We start from the raw sequence: 14,791 nt of genomic DNA on the forward strand, positions 1-14,791 counted from the left end.
GCAGTCTTCATACTGCATCATAATTCTTTCCATGCCTGTTTTCCCCTGTACTGTAAGCTGATCAAATGGATGGGTGAGTAGTTGGAAAATTGAGTGTTATATAAATGAACGCCTTAGGATGCATTTTTTTAGATTCTTCATATGGTGACAGTACTTTAATTGTGACCATCCCAAAGTCTATTGCCGTTGCTGGTTGCAGTATGAAAACTCAGCAAAAGTTAGGTTCTCTATAGCCACTTAGTATATTTTCAGAACAGTTCTTTTGACTTTAAAAAAGAACATCTTGTTTTGATTGTAAGAACAGTACAAAAGAGGTCTCAGGTATCTTCATTGAGTTTCCCCCAATGATAGTTTCTCTGACTTTTGTAACCTTTCTCTTTTCTCTCCCTCCGTCCTTTATATCAGTAAAAAATGTGTTAAGGAGAAGGTGTGATTTTTTTAAAGATTTTCTTTGATGATAACATTAATGTCTTGGAAGAAAAGTATGCTCCAAAGTAAAGACATATAGTTCTGTTTGTACTTTTTTTTACTTCTGCTTTATCTTGTAATTAATTATTATGAGAAAACATGCTTAATGTTATTTTAATTTGGAATATAATTCTGCTCATATTTTGTCTGATGAGGAATTCTAAGAATAATCGAAACTGGGGGCTAGATTTAGGTGACTACCAAATGCTTATTTTAACTCTGTTTTTGGAGTTAGTGGTGAAGAACCGTGTTACACGATACTATGATAATTCCCTTGCTCTTTTGGTTTAGCTTCCTGGGAGCAGGTCTGAGCCCGTTGTGCCTTATGTTAAATTCTTTATTGTAACAAGGGATTATAAAGCTCTAGTTGAGTGAACTAATAAAATCATTTGGCTGTTTGTTGTGGCATTGTACTGTTTTATCAAGTTATTATGATTTTGTTTTTCATTATAGATAATCAACCAAAAGGAGCTTTGAAGAAACTGGTTCATGCTGCTAAGGTTTGCATTACTACATAAGAATATAGAGAAACGACTAAAGCATGGATTAAATCCATATATCCTAGTAACTGTTTTAAATGTCTATTTTATAGTTACCATATAAGTGATAGAAGTTTTAGAAGTGATCAGAATTTTCTTCAGTTGCTTTTTATTTTTTTTATGGTAACTAGATATCCATATTGTTAGGTTTTAGAATTTATTATAATAAAAATTTTCAAGGTGTGCACTCATTTCTTTGGATAAGGACTGTATTAATGTTTGCGACATGTTTTCCCATACTTTCCTCTTTGGATGTTCTTCATTCTCAGGTCTCATGTTTTCTAATATTCTGTTGCCCCGTATCTTATCTTAAGAAGTATGTACTAGATTCGTTTTCTTGTGGTTTATCCCTATTCTCTTTCATTCTGGTAGTGGTATCCTGATCTTTATTGATCTATGTGAAGTTTCAGTAATGTAGTTTGAAGGGTGCTTTGATCAAAATTTATGTGCTGAAAGCAAACAGCTGCTGTTCAAACATTAATCACTGGCTTCTTTATTCCTGTTTTGAGATTTACATGTGTTGATGACTTTGCTAACTTTCTAAGATGGAAACTCCATTGTTGGCTTGTGTAGTCTGGGCAGTAATTTCATTGGAGTGTAAAAGAGCTTCAAAGGATTAGGATGGTATATTGAGATTTTTGTTTGTTTTGGTATAATTGTTTAATGTTGCTTTTTTTCTTCTCCTTCTCCCATTCTTTGAAGTTAAGAGCTTCTTTAAAAACCCTAGAAGGAGAAAGAAACCAAATTTACACTCAATTATCTGAAGTTGATAAAACAAAAGAAGAGCTTACAGGTAGATAATCTATAGATTTACAAAGTTTCTCTAAATAAATATGTCTCCTTATAGAGAACAGAACATTAATTGAATCAATTATGGGGAGATACAATTTGATTTTTTTTTTTTTACTTTTACTTTTGTTGGTTATTTGTGAAAAGTTAGTCTGAGTTTTTATTGTTGGTAAAGCCATATCGTTTCCTCCATATTTATATAAAATCAATGGCATTATTTAAAAAAAAAACATGTAAAGCTGTACTTTTAATTTCAGTGTCAAATATTTGGTATGGTTTTAGTTGTTTAAAAGTAGCAAATTAAAACTTAATTAAAAAATCTTTGTTAATTGCAAATTTGATTTTTAGTAGTGGTACTTCTATATTTCATAGATCTTTTTCTGGTACAGCTTTTTCCTCTAATGTCCTTGCATAGTATATTAACATATATGGGAATGATGTTAGACCTGTAGAACTGATGTTTTTTATCATTGAAAAGATTTGTTTTTTAATTTTGCTGATAGCATTTTTTTTCCTAAAGTGAACAAATACTGTTATGTTCCAAAATTTTAAAAGTTGATGTAAGTAACATTCCATTTTGTAAAAAAAAAAAAAAAAATCAGCATAACTGTTAGCAAAAAAAATGATGGAAGGACATTCTCAAATGTCAGCCATGATTCTCTTTGAATATGGGATCATGGACAGATTTCTGTTTTCTTTTTACTTATCTATATTTCCAAAAATTTCTAAAATAGGTAAACTGTGTTTATAATAAGACATCTTTTGAAAAGGTTGAACCACCAAAGGTACAGATTATTTGAAAAATTATCATTGCCCTATTCACATGGTACTGGTAGTTGGGTTATTTTTGAATTTTGAAAATCATTAATATTAACTTAAAGTTTTGCTAATGTATAGTACTAAAAGCCTATACTTTTAGTACTCCTATATGGGAGTACTAAAATCTCCTATATGGGAGATTTACAAGAGGAAAAGATATGAAGCCTACTTTCAAGGAAGCCCTATTGTAGTACATTAACAGGCTTTCAGTGAGGAACTTGTAGTAAGTGCTAGGATAGTAATGAATTTGCTCACCAGTTACCCCATCACTTAATATGGTATCTTGGCAAATTACTAATTTTCTAAAACTAGTATTTGGAGACTTTGTGTCCCTTCTTGCAAATCTTTCTTATTTTAGGGAGTCATGAAAGATAAATTTCTATAATTGATCTTCTATTCAGAACAGAAAGGTTTTCTTCTGAATTGTTTCTCCTCTGACCCTGCCGTTTTTGGTAATCATTTACAGTGTTATTTTAAGATACAGAGGATTTGAAACAAATTAGTTAAGGTAGAAGTGAAAAAATATAATGAAGGTTTAAATGTTGGTTTAATTTTTTTTTTAAATAGAGATGATCCAATTTTAAAAGAAGTAATGTCCAACATGAATGTCAGTTAAGTGACTTAACAATGGCTTGTTAAGAATTGTTAAGATGACATGGCAATGGCTTAAGGCCAAAGGTCAACAAACTTTACTGATCTAGATTTAAAAATTTCTTGGAAAGACAAGCTGTGGACAATTTCTTGCACATTTAATCATTTAATGTTAAGGTATTAAACAATCTTTTTGGTGTGTATATTTAATTAGTAGATGTTTTAGAATAATTATATAACATTACATAAATCAATAAAATTCTAATGATTGTTAGTATGATTTTGGAATTGTCCTGTTTAGGCAGAGTGAATTTTGCCTTGTTTCAAGATTTGTGGTATGGTCGTGATTCATACCCATTTTCTGGGGAGATGTCACCTTAGTCTTAGAGGAGTTGAATTATGTTATGTTGAAAGAGAAATAATTTATCTAATTAGTGCATCCACTAATTATTTTATAATAATAATTAATTAGAATTGTTTATTTTAATTTTCATTGATGATTCTTTTAGGTTGAAACAAAGCTAAAATTGGTATTTTCTTTTCCAGTCTTGATTTGGTGTAAGCCAGCAGGACTTTGGGGTATTCATTATCAGAAGATCCAAATTTCTGGCTTGATTTTTAACATGTATAAAAATTTTGGCTTAAAAAGAGGCTGGGTAGAAGTATTAATTGGTAAACAACTTTTTATTAGGGAAAAAAAGATGCATTATTAATCATGTAGGAGAGATTCACAGGAAATATTAAGCTAAAGTATTTGCCGTCAAAATCCTCATCACCAAAACTTTGAGAATTTTAGTGACTTTGTTTACTAGACTGAAAATTAGATGCTAGAATTAAAGAGTACTCAAGGTTCTAGAATTATTTTTTAGGAAATCCTTAAATAATAAAAAAAGTTATAATAATTTATATAGTTCTTAACATGTTAAAGCGAACAAAATATCTTATCGATTTTCTGTTGGAAAGAATTTAGTTTATTAATAATTAGTTTTTGTAATTTTTATTTTTATAAAATATTAATGTATATCTCAAAATATTTGCTCCCTTAATTGCGATTAAAAAAATTTTTCTGTAGAGTGTATTAAAAATCTCCAGACTGAACAAGCATCTTTACAGTCAGAAAATACAGAGTTCGAAAGTGAAACTCAAAAACTTCAGCAGAAACTTAAAGTAATGACTGAACTATATCAAGAAAATGAGATGATACTTCACAGGTAATAAATTATGTTGGTCACTCCATTGAGTGGCAAATAAAAAAGCTTAAAAATGTTTTGCATTCAGCTTATGTGATTATTTAGGCTTCCCTTGTGGCTCAGCTGGTAAAGAATCCACCTGCAATGTGGGAGACTTGGGTTTGATCCCTGGGTTGGGAAGATCCCCTGGAGAAGGGAAAGGCTACCCACTCCAGTATTTTGGCCTAGAGAATTCCACGAACTGTATAGTCCATGGGGTCAAGAGTCGGACATGACTGAGCAACTTTCACTTTCACTATGTGGTTATTCAAAGTTCTTAATTTATGATTGGGTTGCATTTCATCAGTTTATTTTAAGAAAGTTATTTGATTTTGAAACATTTTTTCTTCAGTGATAAAAATATAAATGATAATGGTGAACTCTTAAAGCTTCTGTATTAGTAGTACTGTATTGGATAATGTGCTTTACAATTTGAGTCTATAATATTAAATTCCACACTCAGGTACATTTGTTTTTTTCTTACATGTGATGTCTTTATTGATATTTGCAGGTTGCTTTATGGGAAGCAGTAGAATAAATCACCAGTTATGATATAATTAAAAATATACCTTTGATTATTTTATGACATACAATAACAGAAATAAAACACTTTTTGTTTTAAGGAAATTGACAATGGAGGAAAATTACCGATTAGAAAAAGAGGAGAAACTTTCCAAAGCTGATGAAAAGATCAACCATGCAGCTGAAGAGCTGGAGACCTATAGGTATGAATATATTTCACCCCTTTCTTTTTGAGGTAGGAAGAGTATCCATACAAAAGCCCAAAAGCAGAAAAAAATAATAGAGCAATAAAAAAAAAATCGCCCTTAATTTAATTATTTTTCCTTTAGATGTCTTGCTCTTATGTGATTATACAGAAAATATAAAAAGGAAAAAAAAAGTTTTTCTTTTACTCTATGTAATTCAAAATCTCTTAGATTAGTTGGATTTGAATATGGGCAATCCTATATTATGTTAAAGTTAAGAATTTTATGAATGTGACTAATTTTAAGGTCTTTCCTCTTTGGTTCACATGGGGAAGAATGTATATAATATTAATCAATTTGAGAAGTATGCTGCAAAAAGAAGAATAAGCCTTAATTAAAGTTATGAAGAAGTGTTTATAAGACCATAAATCTAGTTTTTACCTTAGCTCAATCCTTACTGAAATAGTCGATCCTAAAATAATAGAAATAATAAAAACCTAGAGAAAATAAGTGACAAGATTCAGCAGTACTCCAAATAGTTGTGATACTTCATTTTGCATTAGGAAGAGCAAGCTTGAATTTTATCCAAAAGAAGTTTTTAGTCTTATAAGGTCTTTTTATAGTTTTATGAACTTTAAGTCTTTTTAGTCTTATAAAGGTAATAGCATTTTCTTTCTCACAGATCTTTAATTTCCTAGAGTTCTATTAAGACTATAGACATCTGAATACATCTCCCCGTATGCTTCTTAAAAATGAAAATGAGCCAGTATTCCATCTAAATCTTAGGTAAACTCAAGTAGTAGTATTCCTAAAGCTTGCCTAATGTTTAAATTATATCAGGAAAAAAATATGCTTTAGAACCTTGCAACTAAACCAGCACCACCAAAGGTGATGAACATGTGGAGTTCTAGCGTTCCATGAAACAAAGCAGTCTAGGTATTAAATTAATTAATATTTTCAGTAGACATAGTGTGTTTTGTCATTTCTTAGTTTATGTTAAGTAGAATAATTGCTTGTTCTTTATAGAAAGCGAGCCAAAGATCTAGAGGAAGAGTTGGAGAGAACTGTTCATTCTTATAAAGGACAGGTACGTGTGTGTGTGTAACTTAAAACGGTGGTGATTTGTTTGAATTCATACCTGTTTTGATGCAGGAATGTAGTTAGTCTCTTGAGGTTTTGCACATGTGGCGGAACATTTCTAGGGAGCAAAGATTCTGGGCCAAGAGACATTGTTTAAAGTTGCTATTTGAACTACTGCTGATTTGGGAATTTGAGTTGCATAAAGAAATAAACATGTGGCAGCATTAGGGTCCTATATATATATAACCAGTCTGGCTAGTTGTCTCTTAATTGGTACCTCCTATTGTAATTGATTATTGTGTAAAACAGAAATGTACCAGACAAAAATTTCAGTTGTCTTTACCTTGTTTTTCTTTTAGAACTATAATAGAGTAGATCATATGTATATGAAAATTTGCTTTAAAATAATACTTGCTGACTTTTTAGAGATGATTGAGTAATTTTTGAGTTTATGAGTTTTACATTAAATCATAGTGGTAGGTATGAATGTTTTTTACAGAAAAAAAATAGTTATTAGTAGTATTTTAATGACTTTTCTTTTTTAGGTTATTTCTCATGAGAAAAAAGCACATGATAATTGGGTAAGTTTTAAATTTTCTTAGGCTTTTTTGTCAAATTGTTCTTTTTCCTAATTTAGATGCGCAGTGTAAAGGTACACTTTTATAACTGAGAAAAAAAGGTAGTGTTTAAAAAAATCAGTTTCTTTTAATTTCACCAGTAGTGGAATTACATCCCTTATGAACTAAATACTTTGTTATGATACAGTTATTCACAGAATCTGATTTTTCCTTCTCTGCTTTTAGCATATTACTTCTTTGCAAGGAGCTTTACTCTTTGGGGCTTATACTCTGGGGGAGGTGAGGCAATGTTCATGGACTTGTTTCAGGCAGTGGATTGCCAGCTAATTACTTGTGGACAAATTTTTAAAATTCTCTAGGCTTGTTTACTCATCTGTAAAACAGTGGGATTAGCTGAAGTAATAATCTAAAGCCCATCCTAGTTCTAAAAATTATATTAATATAATTTAGGTATCTGATTTTCTGATTTTTAATTACCTGTTACACAGTAAGAAAAAGACCATCATGAGAAATGACATGTCAGTGCTGTGGAGGAACTGTATGAGGAAGTGATAACTATATAGATTTTGAGTAATGCTCAGGGTGGTCTCTCTAACATGAAGAACTGTTGTTAACAGCTGGCCTTTGAAAGACTTGCCCCTCAAAGTCTTCAAGGGGAAGCGATTTGCACAGTAGGTGAATATGGGGTCCGGAGTCAGCTTGTTTTGGTTGATATCCTGGTTCTATCACCTACCACCTGTTCCTTACCTAAAGACAGATATTATTAGTATCTATTTCAGAGTTATTGTGATGACATTAAATAAGATGATTCTGATAGCCAAGTACCTGACATATAGTAGGCATTCAGTAAATGTTAACTGTTAAATTTTCACTGTTGTACTGAAGCTTGGAAGATATTTTTATTTTTAGGCATGGATGTTTCTTGGAATGGAGATTTCAGCTTAGAGTAAGAAATTAGATAAGTTGAATATCAGGATCCTTCCCAATTTTGAGCTTTTGTATGCTTCTGAAATGAGGGTTCAAGTGAAGATTTGTTATTGAAATAATACGCTGGTCTTGGAAATGAATTTAGTCTTCTTCACCCCTTTCTAAATGCTCAAATGCAAATTATTTTTTAAAGATGGAGAGGAACTGATGTTTATTAGTATTGCATATATTCTAGGTACTGTACTCTAAGGCATTTTACATATATTACTCAGTCCACACAATAAATGTAATTCAGGTCTTCCTGATAAGGAAACAGCCCTCGGTCATGTGATTAGAGAGTTAAGATTGGAGATTGAAACATTGACCTTTTAGATTCTAAGTCTTATAGGTTTTTTTTTTAGATTCCAAATCTTATACTTTTTCTTTTCAATACATTGAGATTCTTGTTTAGTAAATAATGACATTGACCTTAAATTAAAACATGCAAACAATATGCCCTTCATGTCTCAAACTAAACAGATATTTTATAAAAATAATATATACTCATTGAACAAAAATTTATACTAGGTAGAAAAGTACAAAGAAGTAATTAGCAGTAGTACTTTAATTTATTCCATGCTTTCATAGATACATTGAGACATAAAGCACATAATTATATGTTTAAAAAAATAAGATCACATATTAATGTTTTATAACATCTTAATATATCATAGATATTTTTATGAAGTTTTATATTTTCTATGAAGTTCTTCATTTTATAGACTCTTAGTTTGCTTCCACTGTTTTACTGTAATAAATAATTTCTTAATTTTAGGTGTTACTTTCTCTGTTGAGCATTTCTTTGCTCCATCCTGTTAGATTTACTCTTCCTTTGAATTGTCATAGTACTTTGTTTTTCTTTTTTTTTTTTTGGTATCCTGTGGCAAGTACTGTGGTTATTTGTATTTGTTCTTACCACAGATTTAAGCTTAGAGGGACTGTTTTGCTTTCCTTCTTAACATCTGTACCTAATAGAATCTTTTTTGCATATTGTAAGTGTTCAATATCTGAATATAAATGTTTTAGAATACAATATGGTTGGTTATTTACTAAAATTACAGTTTTGCTAACTTCTGGGTTTAAATTTTTCAAGTGTGAATCACTGTCATCAGTCTATTTTTATATTTCTTTGTTGTAGGTATATCTTTAATATATACTATACTATAAACAGAGTAGAACTTACTTTTGACTTTACACATTTTTGTGCCATATGTTTAAGAGTAAATATGTTACACATTAGCAAACATTTAGAAATGATTTTAGTTCTGCATCATTAAAAGTTAAATGAACTGGTATTTTGTTAACAAAAATTGTTACAGTGGTGTTCTTTTTTGTTAGTACAAAGTTGATTATATAATTCGGAAAAAGATTTACACCTGGAATCTTTGACATTGAGTGCTAACATGTGGTTAAGCTATATTTTTGGTGAATATTTGCCCAGTTAAAGTCAATACTCAGGTACAGTTCAAAATTATAGACTGAGTTAATTTACCTACCTTTTGGTGACTCACATTTGCTCTGCTGCTGCTAAGTCACTTCAGTCGTGTCCGACTCTGTGTGACCCCATAGACGACAGCCCACCAGGCTCCCCCGTCCCTGAGATTCTCCAGGCAAGAACACTGGAGTGGGTTGCCATTTCCTTCTCCAATGCATGAAAGTGAAAAGTGAAAGTGAAGTCCCTCAGTCGTGTCCGACCCTCAGCGACCCCATGGACTGCAGCCTTCCAGGCTCCTCCGTCCATGGGATAGTGAACTGCACTAATCTGGCAAGTGTGATGTTCCACACTCCGCTGCTTCTACTCTGGAGAGTCCACAGAATAACAGGGAAACATGTAGTATTCTATGCAAGCTTAATTTTACCCACAGCTATTTGGGTTTATTGCATATTCTTGGTATAAGCTTTTTTTTCTTGTAACATATGTATCGGTACTGATTTTTATTAAATGAAAATGTCTCTAAGTAAATGTAAAAGACTAAGGAATATATCTCTACAGTGCTGTGTACTTAATAAACATGCAACATGCTTTGATTATATTCAGCCATTTAAAAAAATGGCCTTTACCAGCATTTTTAGACCTTTAGGGTTTCACAGAATTACAGTGATTTCTTTTCAGAGACAGTTACTTTGTCCCACTGCCAGTGTTGCCACGCATAATAATTCTGAGTCTCCATTCCTAAGCTTGGGTCCTCTTCCATTGCTCTTGTCATGTTATTTGGATATTTACAACACCAAGTAATTCTAATCCTTGACTTCACATCTAGCTGAAAGCATTTCTTGGCAAGTACATGATTAAACTCCAGCCTTAGGCTCATCTGGTTGTATGAAACTCATTCCTTTTTGATATAATTTTCTAAATTAAATTTTTTTTACATTGAGTTTACTGAAATGCATACTTGCATACTTAAGTGATTGTATGCAATTTTTGTATATTTGTATGCAATTATTGAGATATTTATGTATGCTTATATTATTTTCCTTAAGTTGGCAGCTCGGACTGCTGAAAGAAACCTCAATGATTTAAGGAAAGAAAATGCTCACAACAGACAAAAGTAAGTATCTTAGTAGGAATACTTTAAAAACTTTGCTTATGACTTTTATTCTTAGTTGTTATTTTATTAAGTAGTTAATATTTCTATAAGGATAAACAGACTTTCAGTGAACATATCTAGTAATAAAGTACACCTTAGTTCTATTAGAGTTTACTAGATTTTTTGTTTGAAACACTTGTCTTAGAGGTTACTGTAACAGAATGAAACTTTTCATAGATTTTTTTGTAAAAAGTATAACTTTAAAATTTTTGTTTAAACCGGGGTGGGTAGAAGGAGGTTATAAGAGATGGAGATAGAAAGGATAAATCTCTTTGACATGGTAATTCGCAGAGTATTAACATCTTTAATGAATAAGTGGATAGAATGTTTATTTTTCTTTTTCCACGATTTTATTCTATTGGATGGCATTGCTTTACAATAACAAAGTGAAAGAGAGGATAAAAGAGTACAGTGTTCGATTGAAGGGAAGAGTAAATGGTTTTCTATGAAGACTGTAAAAGTCTTCCCATAATTTCTTGACAGAATGTACTATCAACATTATCCAGTATTAGTTTTAGTCTCTTGTCTTTACTCAAAAATTAAAGCCATATGATTAAATGTTTTATTTCAGATCTAATGGTATAGAGCTAGAAATAAGATTCTTTTAAAATGTCATATTTTTCAGACAAAAGGTTTGGAAAGGAATAAAATAGTAGGATGAATTAATCAGATTCCAGTTTTATGTTATGATTGAAATTGTATGGGGAACACTACAATGGAAAGCTTATATGACTCAGAGCTGGGAGCCTTGAGTTTTAACCCTGGTACTTTAATTTTGCATAAATCATTTGAACTCCTAACTTCACTTTCCTTAGTTGTAAAATAATAGTTTTGAACTCACTGACCTTGGAGGGCCCTTCATCTTTCTAAAAGTTGGATTCTGTGATACAGTATTCTTTGTAGCCTAGTTTTGAAAGAGAACAAAACAATTCCAAACCTCAACAAAACATCACTATCATGAGGCAAAAGGAACCTGTTACCCTAAAATAAATAGTGGGGGATATATAAAGGTATTTCTATCAGAATAATTTTAAGGGAACTGCTTCTTTTATGTAGATATTGAGATAATAAAAAGTAGTTTATAATAGTGGCATTTTTCTTGAAATGTGAGTGCTTCTCTTAGATAAGTAACTTAGCGATGTTTGTTCTTTATTTGCAGATTAACTGACACAGAATTTAAAATTGAACTTTTAGAAAAAGATCCTTATGCACTTGATGTTCCAAATACAGCATTTGGCAGAGGTAGTTTTTTTTTTTTAACCCCTCATTAAAAAAATACTTATTATATTTTGTACATACCGTTTATATTAGTGTGAATTAACACTACTCCTTATGAATTTTTTAGATTTTGGAGTTAGGGTTCAAATCTGAGTTCTCTTGTGGTCTCCCAAGTTTCTGAGTTTTGTTCTCTAGCAATACTGTGAATAATGGCTTTCTCAGTGGCATTTTGTAGGATGATATATGTTTAGTACCTTGAGCTCCTTGGGAAGCAAAGTGCTTGGTACATAGTAAGGTGCTCATTGTTTTTTTAGAGAGTGAATGGGTAAAGATTGTTTAAATGGAATAGCATTGTGACTGTTTATATATTAACCATTCTTTGGAATTTGCTTGAATTTTAAAAATAAGAATTAAAACAGCTGGTTTGAAATAATGTAAAACTTCATTAAAAAGGTGGGAAAACTGTATTAATCTGAGTTTTGATTGCTTTAATTACCCCCAGAAGAACCAGTTATTTGGAAGATGTATTTAATATTTCTGTCCATTCATTAGTGAGTTAGCATCTTTATGATCTCATACTATTCCAAATAGTTTATTACATTTTTCAAAATAATTTTGGTTGAATTGGAATTAAGCTTCTAGGGTAGTAAAAACAAACCTATCTTCTGTAGGTAGACTGCTCTTTGAATAACTGTTGAAAAGTTATAAAAATCACTTTGACAGTCCAGTTTCATTAAGTATTTCTATGTTAAGAAATAGCAGATTGTTATGAATTTCAAATAGGAACAACATCTGGAGTTGAGGGAGTTATACAGAAAGAATTTTTATCTGAATCAAATGCAAAAATGTCTCAGGGTAAATAATGCTTTGATCTTTTGTTATAACTACGTTTGAATATTATATAAGCTACATAATAAAATTTAGCATGTTTTGAAAAGTATTATTTTGGGTGGCATTAAAGTTTGTTTGTTTTTTGATAATGTTGATTTTTGATCTTTGGAAGTATAACCATTATTTGAGAATGGTGAAGTTTGTAAAATGATCAGACTTTTGGTCATATGGTTTATAGATAAAGTGATTTATTTGATGTGTAAAACTGAGTTTTCACTGGTGATAAATCAGAAATCATTTCTGATGCTTCAGAGTATTTTGTGGGGTTTTTTTTCAGCTTTTGAAAATCTGAACTTTACTCGGATAATTCATAGTCCAATACAGGCCCTATCTGGCCCTGATTTAAACAGAGCCCATCTATTGGTACAACCCTCACCAGCTGAAATATCTGGAAGCATACTGCCATTCAAAACCAAACCAAACCAAACAAACTTCATGCCCCTCAAATCCTCTTATAACTCTAAAATATGGTGTCCTTTGCTTAATAGTGTATGATCATTCAAGTGTATTAGTTACCAGAAGAGTGATGTTTTTATTGACTGAAGTGTCTGTTTGGTAGATAGACTTAAACACATGGTTCTATGTATAGCTCTATCCCATATTAGCTAAACTCAAGGCACGTTCAGTATTTAGGACAGAGATTAAATTTAAATTGGCAATAGAATGACCCGATGGTAACTGCTGAGATAGGATTCTAATCTATAGTGTAGGTAATTGAAACTATGAATTTAAATATGCTGTTTTAATTATTCCAGAGCATTCCCCATATGGTCCCTCACCATTGGGTCGACCTTCACCTGAAATGAGAGCTTTTCTCTCCCCTCCAACTTTGTTGGAGGGTCCACTCAGACTCTCACCTTTGCTTCCAGGGGGAGGAGGAAGAGGTATATTGTTTAAACATCTTTATTACTCTAGATTTCTTCCTTACTTTATATTTTCATCTCAACTTATCTTTAAAATGATCTTTAAAGTAAACCTTTGAAAAATACAGGCATTCCTTGCACTTACTTTGGGTTACTTTTTGTTTGGAAAAGGAACTCTGTGACATCTAATTTGAATATATTTTTCCCTTAGAAACCTGTTTCTAATGGATTACATTTTGGTCAGGGAGTTGATATATCATCTTTTAAAATCTTTTTAAAAACTGTATCCTTTGCTACATAATATATAATTTTATAAAAGTATACATGAAATACAGTAACAGTGTAACAGCATAAAATTGTATTTTAATTAAGCATTATTGGAATACAGAATTTTAAAAAAATCTGTTTTTACTTCATTATCATGATCTTTTTATTGTAGAAAATCAAAAAGTGAAAGAGCTATTTTTTTTTTTAAGAAATAAGGAATTCAGAAGTGCTCTCTTGTAGGCATAGTTTTGTTGGGAACCTTTTTTCATTTGCTAATACTTTGAGAAACTGACCCAAGATTGTGTGCTTTGTTACCCCCTTATGTGTTTTTGAGAATTTCCAGGGCCATTCAAGCCCAAGCATGAGCTATTCATCTTTCTGCAGTTACCTCATCAGCACTGATGTTACCTGTATACTTCTTTTGATCTGGAGTTTTCCTCTTTTGATCTCTCAACTATATTTTGTTTGTCAAGTTATTTTAAAACTTTTCCTTGCGTTGTGGCAAAATTCAAACATATTTATTCCAAAATCAAGAGCTTTAGGTTTTTAGCCCTGAATTTGTGTTTATATCATGTCATATTACGCATGAACATAAGTGTTATTGAAGCCAGTCACATGAAATAGTACTACCCTTACTATCTATGATGCTTTCTGATAACTTCTATTCAGTTCTATTCCATTTCATTAAGAAAGAATACTAGTTAAGATTAACTTCATACACCACAATGGGTTGCAGCCAACAGTCTGAAAAACAATGCCCTAAAAGTAAGGGTATAAACTAGCTCAATTGCCAATGTGAATCACTAGAAGTTGAATGACAAAAGTCAAGGATTGCTTGTAGTTAATTGAAAATTTGAAATAACAGTAAAAATTACCTTTGATTTCGCCTCTCCTATTTAAATTACTTTCCTTTCTTTTTAAATAACTTTCAAGATACAGTGTGATTAGATCATTTGCAAGGATGTTTTATTGTTTGTTAGAAAAGCTACAGAAGTTTTAGGTAAGTTATCAGCAGGTCTTAAAAGAGTTGCTTTGAACTGAAAGTTTCTATGACCCACAAAAGAAGAATGACCTTTCTTTTCCTTCCTCTTATCTTGTTGTTGTTGTTTTTTTTTTTTTGAAAGTTTGGATGAGATACATGTTTGAGTAAGGTTGAGTGTAAGGAAAATAATTTCTGTTTAGAGTAAATTGTATGTAA

At 31.2% G+C, this 14,791-nt stretch overlaps 1 protein-coding gene across 1 annotated transcript in view; it reads left to right on the forward strand.

Annotated features, from left to right (window-relative positions):
• Positions 1-14,791, forward strand: part of MIA2 (MIA SH3 domain ER export factor 2) — a 99,397-nt gene that overhangs the window by 64,931 nt on the left and 19,675 nt on the right. The window contains exons 17-25 of the mRNA XM_052660143.1: positions 922-968; positions 1,710-1,800; positions 4,279-4,417; positions 5,059-5,160; positions 6,169-6,229; positions 6,768-6,803; positions 10,248-10,315; positions 11,514-11,596; positions 13,219-13,347. Coding sequence (XP_052516103.1) covers positions 922-968; positions 1,710-1,800; positions 4,279-4,417; positions 5,059-5,160; positions 6,169-6,229; positions 6,768-6,803; positions 10,248-10,315; positions 11,514-11,596; positions 13,219-13,347 — 756 coding nt within the window. The remainder of the gene's footprint in view (positions 1-921; positions 969-1,709; positions 1,801-4,278; positions 4,418-5,058; positions 5,161-6,168; positions 6,230-6,767; positions 6,804-10,247; positions 10,316-11,513; positions 11,597-13,218; positions 13,348-14,791) is intronic.

The sequence above is a fragment of the Budorcas taxicolor genome, chromosome 21 (genome assembly GCF_023091745.1).
Source record: "Budorcas taxicolor isolate Tak-1 chromosome 21, Takin1.1, whole genome shotgun sequence".
NCBI classification, from domain to species: domain Eukaryota; kingdom Metazoa; phylum Chordata; class Mammalia; order Artiodactyla; family Bovidae; genus Budorcas; species Budorcas taxicolor.